This window comes from Bos taurus, chromosome 2 (assembly GCF_002263795.3).
Source record: "Bos taurus isolate L1 Dominette 01449 registration number 42190680 breed Hereford chromosome 2, ARS-UCD2.0, whole genome shotgun sequence".
Lineage (NCBI taxonomy): Eukaryota > Metazoa > Chordata > Mammalia > Artiodactyla > Bovidae > Bos > Bos taurus.
The window spans coordinates 62513589-62538839 of record NC_037329.1 but is presented as its reverse complement, the minus strand read 5'-3'; the positions used below and the strand labels follow the sequence as shown (position 1 = coordinate 62538839).

Sequence of the window (25251 nt, the reverse complement as noted above, 5' to 3'; positions counted from 1 at the left end):
TGTCACTGGTTGTTAAATGTGGGCCTGGGGAGATGGTAGTATTTAGTGAACGAGAGGGAGCCAGGGATCTTCATATTCTAAAATGTTGAAGAGACTCCTGTGCAATGAAAAATTTTCTCTTTTCCCATAGGATTTCAGAAAACCCACAAGATACTCATTTAGGTGAAAAAGGATCTGAGCCTAGAACTCAATTCTATTGTTAACCTCTACAGGAAACTTTGTTTGTTTCTTTTGCATAGTTTTATATATACACTGATTTTTTTATAGGAAATACCATGTAAATGAAAAGGAGAATATGATTGGTTTTAGTGAGACTTTAACAAAGAGTTATAAACCAGTTCAAAATATTAGGTCACTAATAGCAACTCCATTCCAGGTTTTCAAGACACAATACAGAACACTTGTATCAGTCTGTCCTCCTAGGTGTCACATTTGTCATGACTCCACATGTGCACATCAACATCACCAACCTCTTCAGTCCTTCTTTCAAAATGCCCTACATTTTGGAGACATGTATAAAATGTAAACAATGAAATCTTCTCAGATCCCAATTTCCTCCTTATACACAAGTGTAAACAACTGCTTAACTGTATCTAAAAATATCATCATACCAAGCATTTATACAGTCACACATACACTATTTTCTTCAAAATTATCTTGCTTTTATTTTTCCATTACTTTGCTTTTAGGATATAATGTTATTTTTATAAATTGTATGCATAGATGGGAGTTTAAGATAATAGAATGGGTATGGTAACATATAAGTTATAGGACTTCCTTGGAAGTCCAGTGGTTAAGAATCCACCTGCCAATGCAGGGAACATGGGTTCCATCCCTGATCTGGGAAGATCCCACATGCCTTGGGGCAACTAAGCTCACGAGCCACAACTACTGTAGCCCCCATGCCCTACAGCCTATGCTCCGCAACAAGAGAAGCCACTGCAATGAGAAGCCTGTGTACCACAACTAGACAATGGCCCCTGCTCTCCGCAACTAGAGAACGTTCCTGCACAGAGCTGAAGATGCAGCACAGCCAAAAATAAATAGATAAACAATTTTAAGTTATAAATAGGGTACCCTGGATCTCACAAAGCTGAAAAGTGATGTTATATAGAGAGAGTCACAGAATTAAGACACGGAGTTTATCAGTTCTCCTGTTAATGGACCTCTCCCTCTGAGGTTTTGCCATTACAAACAGAAGTGCTGTGAACAGTCTGTGCATCTCCTTGAACACATATAAAAGTTGCATGCTTTGTAAATATCCTCTCCCAGTTGTAGGCTCATCTTTCACTTTATATAGTTCTTTCTTATGCACAAAGATTTCAGTCTGCTTGTAGACAAATTTATGAATGTTTATTTTACTAATGTTAAATTTATTCATTTTTTATTGTTGTAGTTAAATTAACTGATGTTTGCGCTGTGTCTTAAATTTTAAAACTTTCTTTACTGCCAGGTCATATGCATATTCCCATACTTCCATTTAAAAGTTTTAGATTCCTGCTTTTCAGGTTAATGTCTTAACTCACTTGGAATTTATATTTGTCTGTGGTAGGAGGTAGAAATTTATGTTCATTTTTTCTGCACAGACAGCCAATTGTTTCAGAACTGTTGCTTCCCTCCCCAACCTGCGATGCTACCTCTCTCACATATCAAATTTCCATATGTGTGGTACTAATTCTGAACTGCCTACTTTACTTCCTTGGTCTATTTGTCCCTAAAAATATCATAATCTCAACTGCTCTAGTTTTTTTGTCATTGTTATTTTTTGGCCACGCCATGCAGCGTGGATCAGTATGCAGGATCTTTAGTTCCCTGACCAAGGATTGAACCCTCGTCTCCTGAAGTGGAAGCACTGAGTCTTAACCAGTAGACCACCAGAGAAGTCCTCAACTGCTCTATTGTTTAAAGTTTTGACAAGTCCATGTACCTTGTTCTTCAAAAATCACTTTAACTATACTTAGCCCTTTATTCCCCCACGTAAGTTTTACAGCTTTACTAGAAAAAAATTATTGGAATTCTTAGCAAAATTGCATGTATTCAGGTTAATACAAGGAAAATTGATATCTTTATTGTCTTCCCAATCACGAAAACAGGGTTTCTTTATTCAGATTTTATTTAATGCACTTTAATATTTTATAACTTAAGAAACTATATGTATATTAGATTTATTCCTTTCGGTTTGTTAGTATAAGACATGGTATTGTAATGAAAATTAAAAATCCTACTCCTGGGCAGAAAGCGAAGAGGAATTAAAGAGCTTCTTGACGAAAGTGAAAGAAGAGAGTGAAAAAGCTGGCTTAAAACACAACATTCAAAAAACGAAGACGATGGCATCCAGTCCCATCACTTCATGGCAAATAGATGGGGAAACAATGGAAACAGTGACAGGTTTTATTTTCCTGGGCTCCAAAATCACTATGGATGGTGATGCAGCCATGAAATTAAAAGATGCTTGCTCCTTGGAAGAAAAGCAATGACAAACCTGCACAGCATATCGACTGGCTGGATCTCCTGCAGTCCAAGGGACTCTCAAGAGTCTTCTCCAACACCACAGTTCAAAAGCATCAGTTCTTCAGTGCTCACCTTTCTTTACAGTCTAACCCTCACAACCCTACATGACTACTAGAAAAACCATAACTTTAAAAAGACGGGCCTTTGTTGGCAAAGTAATGTCTCTGCTTTTTAATATTCTGTTTAGATTGGTCATAGCTTTTCTTCCAAGGAGCAAGCATCTTTTAATTTCATAGCTGCAATCACCATCCGCAGTGATTTTGGAGCCCCCAAAAATAAAGTCTGTCACTGTTTCCATTGTTTCCCCATCTATTTCCCATGAAGTGCATGGAGATCCAACCAGTCCATCCTAAAGGAAATCAGTCCTGGGTGTTCATTGGAAAGACTGATGTTGAAGCTGAAACTCCAATATTTTGGCAACCTGATGAGAAGAGCTGACTCATTTGAAAGACCCTGATATTGGGAAAGATTGAAGGCAGGAGGAGAAGGGGATGACAGAGGATGAGATGGTTAGATGGCATCACTGACTCGATACACATGAGTTTGGGTGAACTCTGGGAGTTGGTGATGGACAGGGAGGCCTGGCGTGCTGCAGTTCATGGGGTCACAAGGAGTCGGACACGACTGAACGACTGAACTGAACTGAACTGATGGGACTGGATGCCATGAACTTAGCTTTTTGAATGTTGAGCTTTAAACCAACTTTTTCACTCTCCTCTTTCACTTTCATCAAGAGGCTCTTTAGTTCTTCTTCACTTTCTACCATAAGGGTGATGCCATCTGCGCCTGGCATGCTGCAGTCCATGGGGTTGCAAAGAGTCGGACACAACTGAGCAACTGAACTGAACACAGCATATTAAAAAGCAGAGACATTACTTTGCCTCAAAGGTCCACACAGTCAAAGCTATGGTTTTTCCAGTAGTTACGTAGGGATGTGAGAGCTGGATGATAAAAAAGACTGAGCACTGAAGAATTGATGCCTTTGAAATGTGGTGTTGGAGAAGACTCTTGAGAGTCCCTTGGACTGCAAGAAGATCAAACCAGTCAATCCTAAAGGAAATCAATCCTGAATATTCATTGGAAGGACTGATGCTGAAGCTCCAATATTTTGGCCACATGATGCAAAGAGCCAATTCATTGGAAAAGACCCTGATGCTGGGAAAGATTGAAGGCAGAAGACGATGACAGAGGATGAGATGGTTGGATGGCATCATCGACTCAATGGACATGAGTTTGAGCAAGCTCCAGGAGTTGGTGATGGACAGGGAAGCCTGGTGTGTTACAGTCCATGGGTTCGCAAAGAGTTGGACATGACTGAGCAACTGAACAACTTCTGTGTTGCTATTGTACAGGAACACACTTGATTTCTGTATGTTAAACTTCTATTCATCCACACCAACCTTGCTGAAATTTCTCATTTCTTTTAATAGTGTCTGCAACTCTTTTCTTTTCTATGTAGAGTAGACTATACTATCCATGAGCAAAGCTGGTTTCTTATTTTCCCTATCTCCAGTCTATGCATGTACTTTCATTTCTTTTCCTTGCCTTACTGCACTGGCTGGAACATCAAAAATAATGTTGGAGAAAAGTGATAGCAGCAGCATCCTTATCTTCATTCTAGATTTTACAGGATTGTTTCTAATGCTTACCACTTACAATTGTTAACATTTTAAGTTAGATAGTCTTTATCAGGGTAATTCCCTTCTTGGCTAAAAGTTTTATTTTGCCTTGAATTCTATCAAATGCTTTTTGTATATCTACTGAAAGATACTACGACTTTTCCTCTTAATTTACAAACATGGTAAATTACATAATAACTATTCTGACTACACCATCCTTGCATTCCAAAATTAACACAATGTGATAAAGATGGTTATTTACTGTTTTGTTATATAAACACAGATTCAGCTTGCTTATCTATAAATTCTTCTCTAAGGTCTTTGGTTTTTGGTATCAAGGTAGTACTACTCTCAAAATAACATTGAGGACTTCACTGGCAGTCCCTTGGTTAAGACTCCAGTGCAGAGGGCACAGGTACCATCCCTGGTTAGACAGACCCCACATGACACATGGCCTGGTCAAAATTAATTAATTAATAATAAATTTTAAAAAATTATATGGGAAGTTTTCCTTCTTTTTCAGTGAAACAGAATACATGCGAATGGGATTATCTAATCCTTATATATTCATAAAACCACCTATAAAACCATGTTGGCCTATATCAGAGTTTCTCAACCTTGCACTATTGACATTTTGAGCCAGGTAATTCTTTGTTTTGTGGGGGACTGCCCCATGCATTGTGGGATGTTTAGGCAGCATCCCTGGCCTCTGCCAACCAGATGACAGCAGCATTCCTAGCCCCATTTGTGACAACGGAACATGTCTCCTGACATTGCCAAATGTCCTCTGGGAAAGGAGGGGGCAAAGAGTTAGGTGTAAAATCATACCTGGATGAGAACCAATGGCTTAGATTAACTTCTTTAACTTAAATCAAGCATGAAAGTGAAGTTGCCCAGTCGTGTCCGACTCTTTGCAACCCCATGGACCATAGTCTGTAGACTGTAACCAGGCTCCTCCATCCATGGGATTTTCCAGGCAAGAACACTGGAGTGGGTTGCCATTTTGGTCACTTTTTTCCTTGAGTCAATCATAACAGATTATGAGTCTAGAAAACTATGCATTTCACCTAAGCTTTCAAATTTATGGGCATAAAACTGTAAATAGTCTGATTATGTTTTTCTTTATTCCTAATTATTACTCCTCATTTAACTTGCAATTACTTTTCATTCATTCCTTTTCTGTTATGATCAGTTTGACTAGAGCTGAACCTAATTTTATTAGTCTTAAACAGCTTTTAGTATTATTGATTCTATTTAATCTTTTTCTCTTTCATTAATTTGTACTCTTAAATGTACTGTTTTCTTCCTTTCACCTATTTTGGATTTACTGCTTTGCTGTTTCTTAGTCTCTTGTTTTACATAGTTTTGCTCATCAATTTTTATCTCATCTTAAGTTCTAAATATTTTTAAATATTTAGCACCTCTCCCCCTTGTGATACTCAGAAAGGTGTTAATTTCCCACATATGTTGTGACATATAGAAGCATTTTAGCTACATGCTGTTTCAAATGTTCATTGCATTGTGAATAGAGAACACTGTAAAATACAAATTCTTAGTAACTGAATGAGGCTTCTTTCATAACCATGGAAGTGGTCACATCTATAAATGTTCCATAACGTTAAACAGACTTGTTGGACGCATGGTTCTATATTGACCCACTGGGTCAGTGTTCTTAAAACCAAAAGTTACCACCCATTGGTGGCACATAAAATCAATTTGATAGGTTGTGACCAGCACTTTTTTAAATGAAAGAGACATGTTCTTAGTGTACTTTTCTTTCTTATTTCAAAATCTCTGACATCAAGTCACTCACACAATGGTCAGCATGATATAGTTCAAAGACATCAATTTTTAAATTTCCACCAATTCCGAAACAGTCTCAGACACCTCTAAAAACAAAGACTATTCTCTATTTCCTCTTTTTTCTACTTTTAGAATTCTTATTCATTTATATTAGAAATTTTCCTAATTTCATGTCTCTTAGAAAACATGAAAGAGAAGTATCACTCTGGGCCACATTCTGGGTAAGTTTCTCAGACTATATTTTGGTTCACTATTTCTCATTGGTTTCTAATTCACTTCATATGTTTTCACTATAAACTGCTGTGTGTGACACTTCCAGGGAAATATGGCAGGATGGTTCCTCACGGTTACTTTTGTTTGTCCTGAAGTCACTCAGTCGTGTCCAACTCCTTGCAACCCCATGGACTGTATGTAGCCCACCAGGCTCCTCCGTCCATGGCATTTTTCCAGGCAAGGGTACTGGAATGGGCTGCCATTTCCTTCTCCAGCGGATCTTCCAACCCAAGGATTGAACCTGGGTCTCCTGCACTAAAGGCAGATTCTTTACCATCTGAGCCACTAGGGAAGCCCCTTTGCTTCCCCTAAAAAATTCTAAACTAAGAGTAGAAAGATTAAAAAAAAAAAAAAAGACAAACCCATTAGAAAAAGAAAATGGAAGAAGAAAAAAAAACAATTTTTAGATGCCATAAAACATATGGGCAACTAGTAATTGATTTAACAGACTCCAGAAAGCACACTCCTAAGACAGCAGTGTGAAAGCAAAAAGGCAGGTCAATTTACATTCAGGGCACTGAAGAAAAAAAAGAATTGGTAGCACAGTGTAACAAAGAGAAGACTGAAAACAGAATGACTGGTTCAAAGTCTATTTTAAAAGTCCTTTCCAGGTTCCCTCCCCAACTCCTGTCAGACATTAGAGATCTATTCTCTGAAGAAGGTACAACAGTTTCTTATTTGAGGAACACCAGACTCAGCTTCCCTGTGTCTCAGAGGTTAAAGCGTCTGCCTCCAATGCAGGAGATCCAGGTTCGATCCCTGGGTTGGGAAGATCCCCTGGAGGAGGAAATGATAACCCACTCCAGTATTATTGTCTGGAGAATCCCACGGACGGAGATGCCTGGTAGGCTACAGTCCACGGGGTCACAAAGAGTCGGACACGACTGAGCGACTTCACTCACTCACTCACTCACAGACTCAGCTAAAGGTGGGAAAACCAAACTGAACTCTTACCCAGCAGACCAAATGAAGAATCCCAAATAGAATGATGAGATCTCAATCTTCCACCTCAACTCAATACACACAGTTCAAGCAGCAGCCGTCTACCCCCCACATTAGAAAGCCCTTCTCTGGGCAACCTGGGAAGTCCAGAAGGAAGGACCAGGAAACATTAATTAAACTGGGATCCACCCAACAAAACATTCCACCACAAAGTCCACCCACCCACATATTCACAACTCCAGTCAGCTTTTAAACATCCACTATTTTTGCCTTTTTATTTTTTCATTATGGTTTATCACAGGATACTGCAATTAGTTCCCTGTGCCTTAGAGTAGGACCTTGTTGTTTATCCATTCTTGGTATAATAGTTTCAACCTGCTAGTCCCCAACTCCCAATCCATCCTCCCCCACGCCCCTCCCATTGGCCACCACAAGTCTGTTCCCTATGTTTGTGAGTCTGTCTCATATGTAAGTTAATTTGTGTCATAGTTTAGATTCCACATATACGTGATAGCACATGGCATTTGCCTGACTTCACTTAGAATGATAATCTCTAGGTCCACCATGTTGCTGCCAGTGGCATTATTTCATTCTTTGTCATGGCTGAGTAGTATTCCATGGATCCGTTCATTATTGATAGACATTTAGGTTGTTTCCATGTCTTGACTATTGTATTTTTGGGGTTTTTTGGGAGGGATGGCTATCATAAATAGTGCTGCTATGAACATAGGGTACACATCTACTCTTTTTTAACACCCACTCTTAATATGAGCAGACCTATCAAGGGTCACCAATCACAGGACTCCTCACAAAAACAATAAACCCAAGGAAAATGGGGAAAATAGCACCTCAGAGAAAGACAATACAAGAACCAGAAAAAGATCTTTTTTCATGTCATTAATATTTTCCCAAAGAGATAAGAAAAGGTCTATGAAAAAGATCAGTAACACAAGAGTTGGATGATTTTTTAAAAGGCACACTCAGGCAATTAAAAATAAACTTGACAGTAAGAATGAAAAGCTCAATAGAAACACAGGAGTATAAAGTGGAGGAAATTTCCCAGAATGTAGAGCAAAGAGACAGAAAAAGATGAATGGAAAAAAAAATAGAAAGCAGGGGCATACATTCATGAAAAAGACCCTACCACAGCAAGTCTCATACATAGGATTATGATTTAGAAAGGTTTCGGACTTAAATAGTAACCCTAGAAATAAGAGCTTCAAAACTCTTAAGGAACATTATTTGTACTGAGAATTTTCTATTTAGCCATCAGTCAAGTGTCAGGATATATTAATGACATTTTAGGCTTGAAAAGCTTCCGTTCCCATGTGCTCCTTCCTAGGGGAGCTAAGAGAAGATAAGCATGTCAACCAAAGAAGAGAAAAACATGGCATCCAGGAAACAGGGGACTCAACAGAGAAGAAATACAGGGAATGCCCAAATCCGTGGTGAAGGGTGATGCTAGGATGCAGGATGTTAGGATGCCCATCAAATAGAAAGAGCAACCAAACAGATTAACAAATGTCAAACAGCCCTGAAAGAGATTTCTTAAAGAAAACGCTGACAGAATTATTGACACATCTGAAAATATTACAAAGAAGCTGAGGTTGAAATAAAAATGCTGAATTAGAATTTAATAAGAAAGAGATGCAGAAGGACTTCCCTGGTGGTCCTGTGGTTGAGAATCTGCCTGCCAGTGCAGGGGACACGGGTTCAGTCCCTGGTTGGGGAAGATTCCACATGCCGTGGGGCAATTAAGCCCGTGTGCTGCAGCTACTGAAACCCGCATGTCCTAGAGCCCGTTCTCTGCAACAAGAGAAGCCACTGCAGTGAGAAGCCCGTGACAACTAGAGTCGCCCCTCTTGCCACAACTAGAGAAAGCCCAAGAGCAGCAACGAGATAAATAAATAATTTTAAAAAAATAAAGAGATGCAGAGAAAAGTAAACATAGGAACAAACAGAACTTACATATTAAATACTAAAACCAGAGAAAATAAAAAATGGTGCAGGAAAGAGGTAATCATTCTTTGCCATATAGCTCAGTGAGCAAGATTTATGTAGTCATAATAATGCAAACCATAACTATTATGCAAGGATGGGAATTCAAAGTCAGCATGTCTGTGTGGGGCCAGGAGGAGAGTAGAGAGTAAATTATCTTCTTCCCTGCTGGGAAGTCAACAAGTAACTCCTTAACAACAAAAATTCAAGAACTAGCATTAGAAGCCTGTTATTTTTAAAGGTATAAGAAAATGCAAGAATCAGCTAGAGAGGCAAAGTGATTGCCAGCATGGAGATGAGGAGGAAACAGAGAGGAGAGAGAGTTGCGGGGGCAGGGCGGGGGGTGGTGGATTGCTGCTACAGTTCTTAACTTTAAAGACCACACCCACATGGGACTTCCTTTGGTGGTCCAATGGTTACGACTCTGTGCTCTCAATGCAGGGGGCACAGGTTCGATCCCTGGTCAAGGACTTAAGATTCTTCATGCTGTGCGGTGCAGCAAAAAACAAAACTACGTTCATGTTATGGCTTCCATAAAAGCAGCAAAAATATATATTTGTTTGTTTCCCAGTTGCTCTTTTCAGTGCCCTTCACGTGTTTGATTCCTTTTTTTATTGTCTATTCATTAAATATATGCATTTACAGATTCTATCAGAGCCTCTTCTCATCGAGTTCTAATCATGCTGCTATATGACTTAGTCATCTAGTTAAGATCCTTTCTCAGGAGCTTCCTAATGTTGGATTATGAGCTCAGCATTGGTGGCGTGTCATCCATATGAGGCTACTGGGACTTAGTGGAGGTTCTACACTTGCTTCTTTCAGGCATTCCAGGGGTATTTGCAACATAGAACCATATCCATGTCAGTATCTCAGCTTGAGGGTTCCTAGGATACCCGGGCAGGATGAGTACCTATATAGGACGCCATGGTGTACCCCCTGGATTCTCCCTCAGGAACTCCCCATTCATTCCTTCAGCTGCCAGGAATGAGGGCTGCCAATGGCTCACAGCTCATCCCTCTCCTATATCCGCCCTCTACTGAAGGAAGCTGCCTCTCCCAAGGTCACACTTCTCCATGGGGCAGCCCATACCAATGACGGGTCTGGCAACCTTGCTTCAATAAGACAATTCTGAATGGCCATCCTGGCTCCAAGTCCCTATGGGACAAGTCTCTGAGGTAACAGCACTGTCGTTCAACTTCTCCCCCTGCCCAATCCTGCTTCCCTTGCTTCTTTTCAGAAATTATACATTTGAATCAGTTCTAATGAGGTGGATGAAACTGGAACCTATTATACAGAGTGAAGTAAGCCAGAAAGAAACACACCAATACAGTATACTAACACATATATGTGGAATTTAGAAAGATGGTAACAATAACCCTGTGTACGAGACAGCAAAAGAGACACTGATGTATAGACCAGTCTTATGGACTCTGTGGGAGAGGGAGAGGGAGAGGGTGGGGAGATTTGGGAGAATGGCATTGAAACATGTATAATATCATGTATGAAACGAGTCGCCAGTCCAGGTTCGATGCATGATACTGGATGCTTGGGGCTGGTGCACTGGGACGACCCAGAGGGAGGGTATGGAGAGGGAGGAGGGTTCAGGATGGGGAGCACGGGTATACCTGTGGCGGATTCATTTTTATGTTTGGCAAAACTAATACAATATTGTAAAGTTTAAAAATAAAATAAAATTTAAAAAATAAAAAAATAAAAGTGTTTGAATGCTATGCTATAAATATAATTTTCTAGAAGCTGCTTTTTGTAAACTCCAACAGGCATTTTAATAATCAGTTATTGAGCATTTAAATTGTCTTATAAAATATTTAGTTGATATCTATTATTGTGTATTATGCATCCATCTTACCTGTGTATAATTTTTATCAGCTGCTATATCTACTGTATAACAATATATTAAATTAAAAAAAAATAAGTGTATAAAAAAAAAAGAAGAAATTACTCCTGAGAGCCTCTCCCAGCCCCCATTCCTAATAAACCTCCTGCAGTGAATCTCAGAGTCAGAGTCTATTTCTTAGGAAAGCAACCTATGAAAATTCCAAAAACAAACAAGCACAAGGTCATTCCCCATGGTTATAAATTCTAGTAGAAGCCTCCCCACACACAGAGTTGAGTGGTCTTCCTGGGTTGATGGGTTGGTTTATTCTGGTCCATCTCTTCACTGAAGGTAAAATCCTCTAGTGCATTTACTTTATTCCAAAATCTGTTTCCAAAGCCCCTCCTAAGTCTTCCTGCACTCCGGCCTCGGGATGGCCTTAGTTTCTACATTAATAGCTCTGATTTTCCTTTAATTCATTCTTGGGGAGGCTGCAGACTGTCCTTTCTCTAACAGACCAATGATATCTTTTCTTGAGCATCCTATGTGTCTAACAGGTTATCTGCCCTACCCCACTGCCCTATCATTTGCTCCGACGTCCACAGACTCCCCTCCCCATTAGACCCAAGCTTTTCAAGGGAATAAGAGGCTGTCCCAGGTCCTAGTGTCCTCTGTGGTACCCAGAACACCAGACAGGCAACAGGCACTTGCTAAGGACTGGATGGACACAGCCACACCCTGGAAAGACGCGCAGGAGGAAACAGTAGAAAGTGAGAAACAGCTTCCTTTACCGGGAAAAGGACTGTCCTCTCCGTTTCCTTCAACCTCATCTTCAGCCCTCACGACAGGGCACCAGGAAATAACCTCTTGTCAAGGAGGACCCTGCCAGAAACTTCACCTTCAAGGGGAAATCCCCAGAGGACCAGATCACAGTCCCTAAGCACAAGCAGACCAGAAAACCTATTCTTGTCCCACCAGCTAACAACTGTGCCTGGAAAGAGCCTGAGAGGCAACAGGAAAAGCCCTCAGGAGTTTCCCACAGGACTCTGGAAGGCATGTTAGCAGAGCCCAGACACAAGCAAGGAGGGGGCAAGGACCCACCCAGCCTAATAAGATGAGTCCAGAGGGCTCACTGCCCAGATTCCCTGAGTCAGCGCCAGGGCTGTGTGACAACGACACCTCTGTGCTAATACACCCTGGCCACATTTTAATTAAAGGCTGTGTGCAGAATGCAGGGAGAAGGGAAGCAGAACAAGCAGGCAGCTGCGAGGACCCCTCCTCCACTGTGGGCTGGAAACAACAGCTCGTTGTAAGCCTGGGGACTGGGAAGATGCACTCTCCTAACAGCCATGAGTGAGTCGGGGTCAATAGAACCCTGGATCTGTCGGCCCAAGATGGGCAGAGGGAGAGGGGAGGGAGGGGTTTGGGGGGAGGGAGAGACAAGGGCCCCGCATCCCCCACCCCCACTGGCTTTCCCGCTTGTTTCCATTCACTTGAAAAATCTGCTGTTCCTTTTTCTGAGATTTTCACCTACAAACATACATCCTCAACCTGCTGCAGCCACAGTGGCCTCAGCAGGGAGATGTTAAAAGCTACTCCAGTCCAACCAGTATCTGAAATACCAGTATCAGAAGCAACAGTTAGAACCAGACATGGAACAACAGACTGGTTCCAAATTGGGAAAGGAACACATCAAGGCTGTATGCTGTCACCCTGCTTATTTAACTTATATGCAGAGGACATCATGAGAAACATCAGGCTGGATGAAGCACAAGCTAGAATTAAGATTGCTGGGAGAAATATCAATAACCTCAGATAAGCAGATAACACCACCCTTAAGATAGCAGAAAGCGAAGAGGAACTCAAGAGCCTCTTGATAAAAGTGAAAGAGGAGAGTGAAAAAGCTGGCTTAAAACTCAACGTTCAAAAAACGAAGATCATGGCACCCAGACCCATCACTTCATGGCAAATAGATGGGGAAACAGTGGAAACAGTATCAGACTTTATTTTCTTGGGCTCCAAAATCACTGCAGATGGTGACTGCATCCATGAAATTAAAAGACACTTGCTCCTTGGAAGAAAAACTATGACCAACCTAGACAGCATATTAAAAAGCAGAGACATTACTTTGCCAACAAAGGTCCATATTGTCAAAGCTATGGTTTTTCCAGTAGTGATGTATGGATGTGAGAGTTGGACTATAAAGAAAGCTGAGCGCCAAAGAATTGATGCTTTTGAACTGTGGTGTTGGAGAAGACTCTTGAGAGTCCCTTCAACTGCAAGAAGATCAAACCAGTCAATCCTAAAGCAAATTAATCCTGTATATCCGCTGGAAGGACTGATGCTGAAGCTGAAACTCCAATATTTGGCCACCTGATGCAAAGAACTGAATTACTGGAAAAGACCCTGATGTTGGGAAAGATTGAAGGCAGGTGGAGAAGGGGATGACAGAGGACGAGATGGTTGGATGGCACGGACATGAGTCTGAGCAAGCTCTGGGAGTTGGTGATGGACAGAGAAGCCTGGCAAGCTGCAGTCCATGGGGTCCCAAAGAGTCAGACACGACTGAGAGACTGAACTGAACTAACTGAACCAGTATCTGAGCGCCAACTGTATTAGGAGCTGAGAAGGTAGACCGGAGAAGACGGGGCCCTGCCTTTGTTCACAGGGTGACAACACAATGATTTAAGTATCGTGTATCACGTTCCTGATACACTGCCCGGTGCCCACAAGGCTGTGGAAACCAAGGGCATTTTTTTTTCTTTCCATTTTTCAAATCATTTCTTACTGAGGTATAGTTTACTTACTTATGTACATTTCAGGTATACAACATAGTGTTTCACAATTTTTAAGAATTATATTTCCTCCATTTATAGCTATTATAAAATATTGGCTATATTCACAAAACGCATTTCATCAGGAAATGGAGGGTCAGAGGAGGCTTCCGGGACTAGGGGCTCTTTCATCTCAATTTTGAGGGATAAGTAAAATTTGGCTAGAAAACAAAGCATAGGGGCAGGAACACAGGGCCTCTGACGCCAAGGGCACAGCAGGTGCATGGATGTGGGGGCCAAGAGCAGGATGCAGCATCTGGGGAACTGCAAGAAGCATTTGTGGGCAAGCTTGGCTGGGGGGATGGGAGAAGCGAGTTCAGCCAGGGAGGAGGGGCAAGATCAGAAGGGGCCTCTAGGTGAGCAAAGGGGCGGGACTAAGATACTAAGCATCGGTGAGCCGGCATCATCTGTGAGCCGGCATTCTTGGGGTGGGGAGATGAGGCATCAACCTTTGAGTCCACGACCCACAAGGACACGAAAGCAGGAAGGAAGGACCCAGAGGCAGGGCGTGTTGTCAACATGAGGTGCCCAAACCGCATTTCAGCTGTTCCTCCCTCCTGGTTTCCACCTCTCAGAATCAGCATCTCTGGTTATCATTTACCCCGCACACTCCCGGGGAGCAAGTTATCCCCCTAAACACACCCAGGATGTGGCTCACAAACTTCCTGCCCACATCCTCCCCGCTCAGCTCAGCAGCCCAGACCGGCAGTGGTTGGGAAGTTGTTCTGGAAAACTCCCCACCACACTACCCTGGGGAAACAGCAGCTTGGGAAGAGGCCGGGCTCCTTGAAAGATCAGCAAGAATAAGACCCCATATCTAACCTAAGTAGCAATGGGGGATTGTACACACGGGGACCACACCTGCGCTTCCCATGCCCAGAGAATGTCTAGAAGGAAATACAAGACCCTGGCAACAGACTTGTCATTGGTGAGTGGAAACTGAGAGAAAGTGGAGGGTGGGAAAGAGATTGGCACTGTGTACTTCTGGCCTCATGAACTTTCATAATGTGCATGTACTTCTTTCATCAAGAAAAAGAAGCAAGAACAGCGAACAACAGGAAGGATCGTTCTAGGAGCAGAATGGAAGCCCCCTAAGTCTTTAGGGAAATGGTGCAGGGGCTGGGTCTTAGGCTCACCCGCAGGAGCAGTGAGGGTCTCACAGGCATCCTGACCTAATGCAGGAGGGACACAAAGGGGAAAACTGGCATACACCGAAGAACGAATAAAACTACTCTGGGAAATGAGTCCTTATGGCTGGTGAGGCCCTCAAAAGATTCAACCGCATGAAGGTCTACCAGAAGATGAGTTTTGCTGAAAGATGCCAGCTCCAGTCCTGGGAAGTTGGGATGTCTGAGCAAGGTGGGGTGCAAAGGCCAGGTCAGGCCACACATTTTAGGCCACTGTAACTCTTTAGATGTCTCTCTCAGGGTACCAGAGGGCCACTGGAGAGTCTTTTGCCTTTCCCACCTCACACATGTGTCAGTTGAGAGATACCATAATAAATTCCCAGACATATTTTGCTGAGTTTATAAAAGAACCTATAATTTCATTTTATCTATCTCTCAACTCTTGGATGCTGCTGCTGCTAAGTCGCTTCAGTCGTGTCCGACTCTGTGCGACTCCATAGATGGCAGCCCACCAGGCTCCCCTGTCCCTGGGATTCTCCAGGCAAGAACACTGGAGTGGGTTGCCATTTCCTTCTCCAGTGCATGAAAGTGAAAAGTGAAAGTGAAGTCGCTCAGTCATTTTGGATCTTAGAGACCCCATGGACTGCAGCCCACCAGGCTCCTCCGTCCATGGGATTGTCCAGGCAAGAGTACTGGAGTGGGGGTGCCATTGCCTTCTCTGCTCAACTCTTGGACTCACAAACTAAAAATAAAAAGAATAAGTACACTTATTCTACCATTTTAAGGGTTAAGAGTTTATACAACAATCAGATACATGATTTTAAAACCCCCAAGTATAAAAATCACTCCTTTCAGAAAATTTTCCAATTCTTAAATCTACTGATTCACAAAATTTTTGAGAGAACTTTTTCTGAGAAGATCTTGGTTTGAATTTTTTTTCAAAGTGGAACTGTGTGTCTTAGGAAAGGTGTTCCCCTGAGAATGTTTCAAATATATCTTCACTTCCCACAGAACATGTATTGAGTGCCTAAAAATTAACTCACACTCATTCAAACCTCAGAGTCAGAATGCACTTTCCTAAATCATTCTAACAAAGACATCAATGATGTCAAAACCCTGAATTGTGAAAAGAACTTCTGTTCTCTTTCTAACCTCATTATTAGACCAGATTTTTTAAGGTTTGTTCATAACAGGATTGCCATTTTCCATGCTGCCTACCGATTATAAACAGAAGTAATTTTAAAGCCAAACTAAAACTCTTTCTGAAATATTCAAGATGTATTACCATCTGGTTTTATATCAGCATTTGAGCAGGTCCAAAAATCACTACATTACCAAGGATTCCCAAAAATAGTTCATCTCCCTTTCAAAGCACATATTCCTCTCAAAATACTTTCAAGTCACAAACTTTGAAAACTCACCTAATTTTTCAGATTATACCAGACATCCATGTACATCATCCATTGTATGTTAGACATCCTGTATGTCGTCCATACTTACATGTGTAAGTGACTTATCACCGATCACTCAGTAATACTAAACAAAGCTATTTTTATCATTAGGTCTTTTAGAAACTACTAATTTGTGAAAATAAAGCGTACCTGATTACTTGGAAGCTGGTAGGAAGTGAAGGATACTAGTCTTTATTTGCAAATGTACACACTATGTAAAAATATGAATCTTTCCAGTCCTGAAAAAAGAGGTATCCCCAAAACTTACATATATCCCTCAGCCTCATTTCCAAACACAAAAGAGACAACAGCATTTCTCCAGAGGATGCTCAGCTAAAAATCAGCATGTACAATTAAAGAGGAAATGGCAGGTGAGGAGATAAAGATGGGTTTCTAACTGAACCAGCCATAGTGCTCCAAGAAAGGTCCTTAGTAAGAGAATGGCCATAGGATTATCCAATTGTCTTAAATAGATTTCAATTGTTTATAAAATAAATAAGACCTAAATCTGGTATCTAAACAAATCTTTAGATGAAATTTATTTCTAAGAAATCTTTTGCTTCCCCCAACTTAAAAAAAAAAATACTTTTTAGAAACTGTTTCTCAGTTCATTCATTCAACAATCTCCAGTACTGATTTCCAAGTAAAAATGTATGTTCATCCTGCCCCAAAGAGTTTACCATCCAGTAGTAGCAAGAAGACATGACAATAAATACCGTCTTCTCTTCACCATGACTATCACCTCCTGGCAACACACACACCACACACAGATGCACATGCGGCACACACTCCACACTTCTCTGCCATCTCACAGCACTGCATTCCATAGCAATTCTCTTTAAAATGTTAACTGGTTCAACCTGACCATTTCATTGGATATAACAGCTGTTCACCAAGCCAGCCTATTCCATTTATCCCATCTCTCTGTCAACCACCTCCTTAAAGAATACTGGGGGCTCCTTCTGAGTCTTTTTTAAAAATACATTTACTGTGCTTTCTGAAACATACCATTTTCCTTTAAATACTAATTTAAACAATTTCAAAAGTAAGCTTATATTGCTTAATCTCTATTGACTTTCTTCCCCTTCAAAACTGTGAAAAGGATTGAGCAAAAGTCTATCAACATGCAAGTGATGTTTTAAAAGCTTTTAATATTTCATAGTACAAATAGATTTTGGAAACTAAATAAAACCAACAACCCTAACAATGCAGCCACAGACCACCTCGAGGGTCTAAAATATAAAACACACACATGTGCACACACATTAAAGTTACTCTAGTTAAAATGAGAAAATATATAGTTTAACTTTTACATTTTTTGGTTTAACTGTACCAGAACAAGTTGAAAGCAACTTGGGAACAAATTAATGTACCACAGAAAGCAACAAAAATCATGATGCCATGTATACCCCAAGGTCAACATTTTATAGGCAAGAAGTTACAAGAGTTAAACTACTTGCTATAAAAAGAGGGTAAAATCATTTTAAAGAGAAACAGAATCCTTTTCATAAAGCAATATTATAATTCCATATGCATTATGCAACAGTCTTTTCCTATTATAAGAAATGGAACAAAATTTTTAAGATAACCCAACTGAACAAGCATAATATGCAAACCCAAAATTTCCTAATTTTTTTCTTATTCTGATTAAGCACATCAAATGTGCTTAATTTGGATTCTTCTCCCAAAGGAAAGACTTGCTCAATATTTCTCCACATTCAGGTCCTCATTCAAATAATCATATTATAAAGTCATAACAGCTCTATCAGTCAGAGTAACTATTATTCTCTTGGTATATCATCTCCCTTCCTGCCATTCCTCTTTCTTTACATATGTAAATTACAGGGTCAGATTTGGAGCCCACCACCAGCCACTGCAACTAAATTATCCTCCAGGGATGTCAATAGGGCTATTACTCTTGTTTCAGCATTTTTATAAAAAAGGAAGGAGTAGCTATTTTCAGGGATCAGAATTCCTCTTGATCAGATTTCTGGCTCATTGGTAAATGCTTCTACCCTGAAATTATCCTTGGCTGCTAAATATGTGGCAAAAAAAAAAAAAAAGCCAAGATGTGGTACAGTGTTTCCAAATAGATATTGCTTAAAGGAATATACACTGAGTTTTGCAGGGAACACTTGGTCAAATTCTAATATCCCCCATGGGAGCCAACACCAATTTCCAGCAGCAGCTCTAACTGTGCAGAATGGAATTTTAAAAACACACTGGGTAGTATATTCCAGCAGACACAGCCCTTCCTTCTCCTACTCTGCGGTTGTTACATGAGACACCTTGTATGATACTCATTACTTAGAATATAAATCTGTTAAGGCCATAAATTAATCACAAAATGCATATAATACATTCTTTTTCCTAGCATTAAAAAGAAAAAAACACTGTGGATTCCACCAAGGTTGAGCTGAAGCTAAATGTCACTGCTTAAGCTTATGAATCACTGCACATTAATAAGAATAAACAGCACATGCACATTTCTATAGGCTGCAAATGTTAGTGGAGAAAATGCATGTCATGGGCTTCCTAACAGGGAAACTGGATTATCCATAGGCAAAAAGCATTCAGTTTTCTTAGTTCTTCTCGATTATGATAAATATTTTTGTTTCCAAGGCCACTGAAAACTTGCAAGGGGATCCTCCCATTTTTGTTTCATTAAAATGTTCAGATGATTTTATTCTAAACCTCAGGCAAATATAATTCAGGGGTGGGGGTGGGGAGGAGAGGTCGTACTACAATATTACACTCATCTGGTAGCATGAGGTTCAAAATACCAGTCTCAAGGATATATATTTGTCACATGTCAGCCCAGGCTGAAGGCATCCACCAAGAGAATATTTTCACTATTTCAGCTGGCAGCCAGAATTGACTGCCACAAACCCGCATACTGATGAGAGCCTAGACTCCCAGTCTTCTTCTTAACTACCTCTTGCCTCTGCAGAGGAGAGAAGCCATTTTACTAATTTATAAGCATTTGACTATGTAACCATCGAAAAAATATTTACTCATCAATAATAGTCAACTAAAAGCAAAAGTGCATCCCATAGGAGTCAGAGAATAAAACCGGCAACACCCGTAAAATACATCGATCAGCAAGACTCTGAATACTCACTAAAGGCAGCCACCGCCAGGGCCAGTGTGACGATAATGGAGAACCAGGAGACCCACAATGCCTTCTTTCTGTAGTTCTGGGCTTCATGAGGTTTTAGCCGAGTGCTGCTTTCTAGTAAGCCTGACAAATACAAGGAGAAAAGGAAGTTAGGCATTTCCTTATTAAGAAACCCACAACTAGAGCTATATGTTCTTATCCAAGGATTATAAACCAGCAGCCTGCGGGCCAAGATGGGGGGGGTTGTTAATTGAAATATAGTTGATTTATAATATTGTGCTAGTTTCAGTGTGCAGCAAAGTGATTCAGTTATCCAAGAGGTGTTTTAGGAGAGTGGCATGGAAATCAAGCTTTGGGGCATCTCTTGAAAGATCACTGGCTCAAGCGTATCTGGTTCATGTTCCCACAGGGAAATACCAGCTGTCTTCTTTATAAAGGAGTCTGCCAGCCCACCAACCTCTGACCTGAGGCCGAACGACCCCAGCCATGCCCCTGCCCCTGTATTAACTCCCTTGGCTCACTGACTCAAGCAGGTGCAGCTCCTTCTAACGAAGCCTTTCGTTAAGAAAACAGCATGAATAGCCCACATCTGGTTGGGCTTTTGGGCTCCTCAACTGCAGCACCAATTTGTGTTAATCCACCATCCTGGCCCTGTACTGGGGGACCAGGTTTTGCCCACAGCAATGAGTCATGGAATACAAATACCTTCGTGGCTCCCCTCATCAATTAACAGGACCATTTCTCTTTAACCACAACCAACAACCACCTGACCTAAATTACACGCCACGTTTTCTTCTCTCCTCTTTCTGCTCTATAGCATCTATTCCTTTGTATCAAGCTTACGTCAAAAAATTCTCAGACTATTAAGTGGGGTAAACCTGCTAAAACTAAGGGTCACTTCCCAGGCATGCCACATACAATAAAGGTTTGGTTTCATCTCCTCTGCTTTTGACACTGAGTCCTCAACAACAGAAATTCAGGATGCCTCTGAGACAATGCCCAAGTTTCAACAGCCTTGAGTCAAAGAATAAAACATCAGTATGATCTTGTTGGACATTTTTTCTTCTCCTTTGAAAAGAGATCATATACGGCATCTCTTAGTTGCATGGAGAACCAAATTCTCAGCCCAGCATCCCACTGGTGGTTCAGATGGTAAAGAATCTGCCTGCAATATGGGAGGCCTGGGCTCTATAAATCCTTGGGTTGGTAAGATCTCCTGGAGGAGGGCATGGCAACCCACTCCAGTATTCTTGCCTGGAGAATCCCCATGGACAGAGGAGCCTGGCGGGCTACACTCCGTGGGGTCGCAAAGAGTCGGACACAACTGAGTGACTAAGCACACATTCCACATAAACAGGACACCGTCTCTAGCCAAACAACCCGTTATATAATTTGTAGAGGTGGAACAGCCTTATCACAACTGCTCCAAATGATGAAGAAACTGGTAGTCAGGGTTTAAGCACCCATGTGTAAAATACTACACAGCATGCAACAAATCACACTTACACATTGTGTAAAAAGGCATCTTCCCACTAGACTGACTAGGTACGACATTAAACACTGGGTTACTGAAAACTGCATCATGTTCGAAATATAACAAGGACCCTGTCAAAGTTTCCCAGTCCCATTAACTACTCAGACCACAAGTCCTGAACAACGGGGAAAAGTCATGAAGCCTGCTTAGTGAGTCCAGTGTACAGCCAGATTTTTTAGTCATTCAAAGCTGCAGACACATTTACAACCAAAAGGGGAGATGAATTTGCAAAAAGTAGGTATAAACTCCATCACCTCACTGCAAAAATCTCACCAAACCTTCCTTTAAAAAATGCACTTGGACAGAAAAAAGAAAAACCACCTCTCATCACATTATGCCCTGGGTACAAATGATTTCAAACTGTCCCTTGGTCTACTTCTTTTTGTCCCTCTGTCTATTTCCCTAGCTGCTAAAAATACCCATTTTAATTTTCAACTGCAATCACCCTTGATTCCAGTTTAAGCTACAACCGAAAATATTATGCAGGTCCCACTGACTCCCTATAATTTATTTCTCTTTTCCCAAATGACACAGAAATCTTTCTTTCATCCTGGCCAATTGATTTTCAAGAGAAGTGAAGCTGTAACATTTAAGTACTGACTCAAGTAAGTAGTTCATTTGCTGGGTACTTTGACAGCAACAATCTCAAGAGGTTATCCACTGGGGGTGAAAAAACAAGGTTCCTTCTAGAAGATTTAATTTTCTAAGAGAAACAACCATGATCTGGGTTTCTGATTCCAACACATGACATTTATTTTTTCCTTCCAAAGCCAGCTGTTTCCAACAATGTGACTGGAGCTGACTGCATGGCCAATCAACACACCTCACCCCTGAGGGGGCCAGCACTCCCCTTGGAGGAGTGTGGGCTGCCAGCTCATCTGGGCTGCACTCTCCTGCTAGGGTGGTGCAGGATTGCACCTGGTCAGCAGGATTCATAGTTCTTCCCCAGATCTGATCCTGTATGTGCTTCCCCATGAGATGTTTCAAACTTTAAACACTGGAGAAATGTAATGGAGACTGTCCAAGGGAGAAACTTTCCCATTCCTATTCAACCTTCACTTGCTTCCTACTAGTTTTCCTTCCTAAAAAGAGAGCTAAAACCTAGAATGGATAACTCTCCACTCCTCAAAGTGAAGTGGGATATAATGATCTATGAAGACCCAGCTTATAAATGAATTTTCTGCACACAGGTTCCTCTACCTCCCCCCTCCAACCTGTGTTAGCTGCATGCAGCGTTAGCTGCACTGTTAGTGCAAGCCAGAGATGTGATGAGAATTTCTAAAATTTTCAGGAAGCTGTGTTTCAAAGGTAGAAGAAAGGTAGCACAGCCTACAGAAGCCAAGGCAGGTCTCACATATGCACACAAGGCTGGCTCCTAGAAGAGGCCTTTAGTTGGCCTCCACATTCAAATTGTTAATCTCACTCAAATTTCACCTATTTGTAATTTGGACCCTGGCATAAGGTAAGCATAAGTAAGCTTAAGGGTTGTATAAATGAAGGACTGATACTAGGGTTGGGGAGATGCAAACATACACAGGGAGGTTGACGCCATCAGTCATTTCCATGCTAGTATGAATTAGTTCCCATTGCTTTCTCCTAAGAACTGGTCATGCTTGGATTCTCAGAAAGAAGGGGAATATTCGATAGATAGGAAGGCAGTAGAAAATGCTGAAGCAGGTAAAACTCTTAGGGCCCTAAGCCTTGGGGCAGAATGATGGGAAACACTTGTGGGGAGAAGAGTGGCACTGAAAGGGAGGGTGTGGAAATGCCTAAGACAAACTTGGCCTATGTTTTGTTTGTTTTACTCAGTCTTGGACCACAAAGCTCTTGCTCCCTGAACTACAAGACTCAACCAAATGGCACTGCAGTTACTGACAATATGAGCTAGCTAGGTTTCTGGGAACCAGCCCACATCACTTCTATGGAGGAAGGAAAAAAACCTTTAAAGTTCCCAAACACTAGATTTTTATAAGCAAGCCTTTGATCAAAGTTAGATTGAGACTGTTAACAGGGTCCTGACAGCTCAGAAGGAACTTATGGCAAAAGAGAAGGCCAAATATGGGTACAGAACCAGGTGTCCGCCCTCCCACACACCCAGAGGTAGGTATTTAGGTTTAGAAGACAAGCAAGCCAGGCATGAGGTAGAGATACATAGCAGGCAGCTGCTGAGGCCTCCTCCTCCCCAAGGCCTCTCACTATTAGGAAAAATGTAGCAGTAGTAACAATCGAACCATTCCCAAGGGATACAAAAAAAAATCGATATTGAAAAGATGCAGCCCCATAAGAAAAAATAACACAAACAAAATATTTTAAGAAACCTCCCTAGATAAGCTTCTGATTTATTTAATAGAAATGACTCATTCAGCATTAACTCTTGGCTGCCAGGAACGGGTCAAACAGAAGAATGTCACATTGACTTTCAGCTTTCAAGGCCACACCGAGCCGGGTTCTTTGGGGGACAGGACTCATCTTAACAGACTGGCAGTGTGTGACACGCAGCGCTTTTACACAGTGACAGTTTATGAACAGTGAATGCTTTCATGCAATAACATAATGGAAAATGAAATTCAGTTGACCAGTGAAAAATAACCTTAAGAATGAATTCAGAAGGGCTTTTTATGCTTGAGCCCGAGCTACAAAATGACACTAAATATTAACTCGCCCTAGCACGTTTTTCCCCTCCTATCCTTTTGTGAGATAGGGAGAAATAGGCCAGCTTGATACAGACGACCTGCAATGCTACAAAAATAAGCCCATCCCAGAGTTCGGTCTTTCTTCAATACAAAGATTTTAAATCCTACAACATCAGTTGCAGAGAGAAAGGTAATTAACACGATCTACAATAAAAATGATAGGTTTTGTTGGGTGCTTGTGATGTCACCCATCATCAGCTCGAAAATGATAATCGAGTTAGGTGAGAATAGGAGGAGAAACTGCAACATAGGTGCGGAACTCGTTGCAACCGGAGTGGCTCCAGTTCTCGCCCGAGCATCCCTGCCGATTCTCTGGGAATTGCCGTTTCCATGTCATTCTGGTTTTCACATGCTACAGTTTAAAATTTCTCAGAGGAACGAGATCGTGCCTCCGAACTCTAAACCGGAATAAAAATGTACAGGAGATACCAAGAATATACAGAAACCTGCTAAGACTGAAATATACAAATCCGCCACAGCCAACAAAATAAGGCTTCCAAGAACAGGGGGTGGAGGTGGCGACGAGCCGCTCCCCCCGGAACGGCCGGCTGTCAGAATCCAGTTTCGGCCACTAACCGGTTTTAGCAGAGCCATTGAGTCTTTTTGAGGGGGCCGATTTGGATTCGATTCTGCAAGAAACAAAAAAGGTACAGACGTGGCCAAGAAGCGGGCTGAAAGGAAACTAGGGAGGGAAAAAAAGAGAGATGTAGGAGGAGGAGATAGACATAGGAATGAATAGGGCAGTCTCTCGCGTTTTATGTGGGCAATTCAAAGGGGTAACCGGCTATCTGTCGGAGGGTCGGGCTTGGCCTCCTGGGATAGGGACGTTTGCCAGCGTCCAGGGATTTTGAAGAGGCTGGGATGCGCGCTCCGAGAACCGCCAGGTTCCAGCGGCATCCATCCAGGATTGGTGGTCCAAATCCAAGTGTCCCAGTCCTCTGTACCATCGGCAGACAGCGGAGCAGCGACCCACGATAAACTGGGTCCCTAGTAAATGAGGGTCGGAGGTCACCCGACTTCCCTTCGCCGGGGCAGTCGCCCCTCGAAGCTGAATCCGCAGAGGGAAGTTCTTCCTGGTTAACCCACGGAGCCGAACCGGGCTTGGGAAGGAGCATGCTCCGAGCTCAGGACCCTCCCAACTGAGCGCGACCCGCAGTCAACCGGGAGCGCTCGGCTCGGAAAGCGGAGGGGGGAAAAAAATCACACACACACGCCTCCAGCAAACTTTTCCAGTGGGCGCTGGAGGAGCCAAGGCTGGCCGAGAGGAGGGTGAGGGCCCCGGCGGGGTCTCCCAGGAGGCAGTCGGGTTCTCGGGTTCCGGCGGAGGCGCCGCGACTCGGGCGGCGCCGGCCGCGGAAGGTGGGGCTGCCGCCCTCAGCTCTCCACGCTTTCGCGGGAAGTCGGAGCTCCGCGCCCCAGCGCGCTCCGAGGCGCCGAGCCCGGCCCCACCCGCCAGCGGAAAGGCGGGCCCCGAGCAGCGGCTCCTCATCGCGCCCGCCCGGCCGAGGAAAGGG

At 42.2% G+C, this 25251-nt stretch overlaps 1 protein-coding gene across 2 annotated transcripts in view; it reads right to left on the bottom strand.

Moving 5' to 3' along the window:
- Nucleotides 1–25251, bottom strand: part of TMEM163 (transmembrane protein 163) — a 331925-nt gene that overhangs the window by 243573 nt on the left and 63101 nt on the right. For both annotated transcript variants that reach the window (XM_024975784.2, NM_001101160.2), the window contains one exon: nucleotides 19514–19633. In XM_024975784.2, the coding sequence (XP_024831552.1) occupies nucleotides 19514–19633 (120 nt within the window). The remainder of the gene's footprint in view (nucleotides 1–19513; nucleotides 19634–25251) is intronic.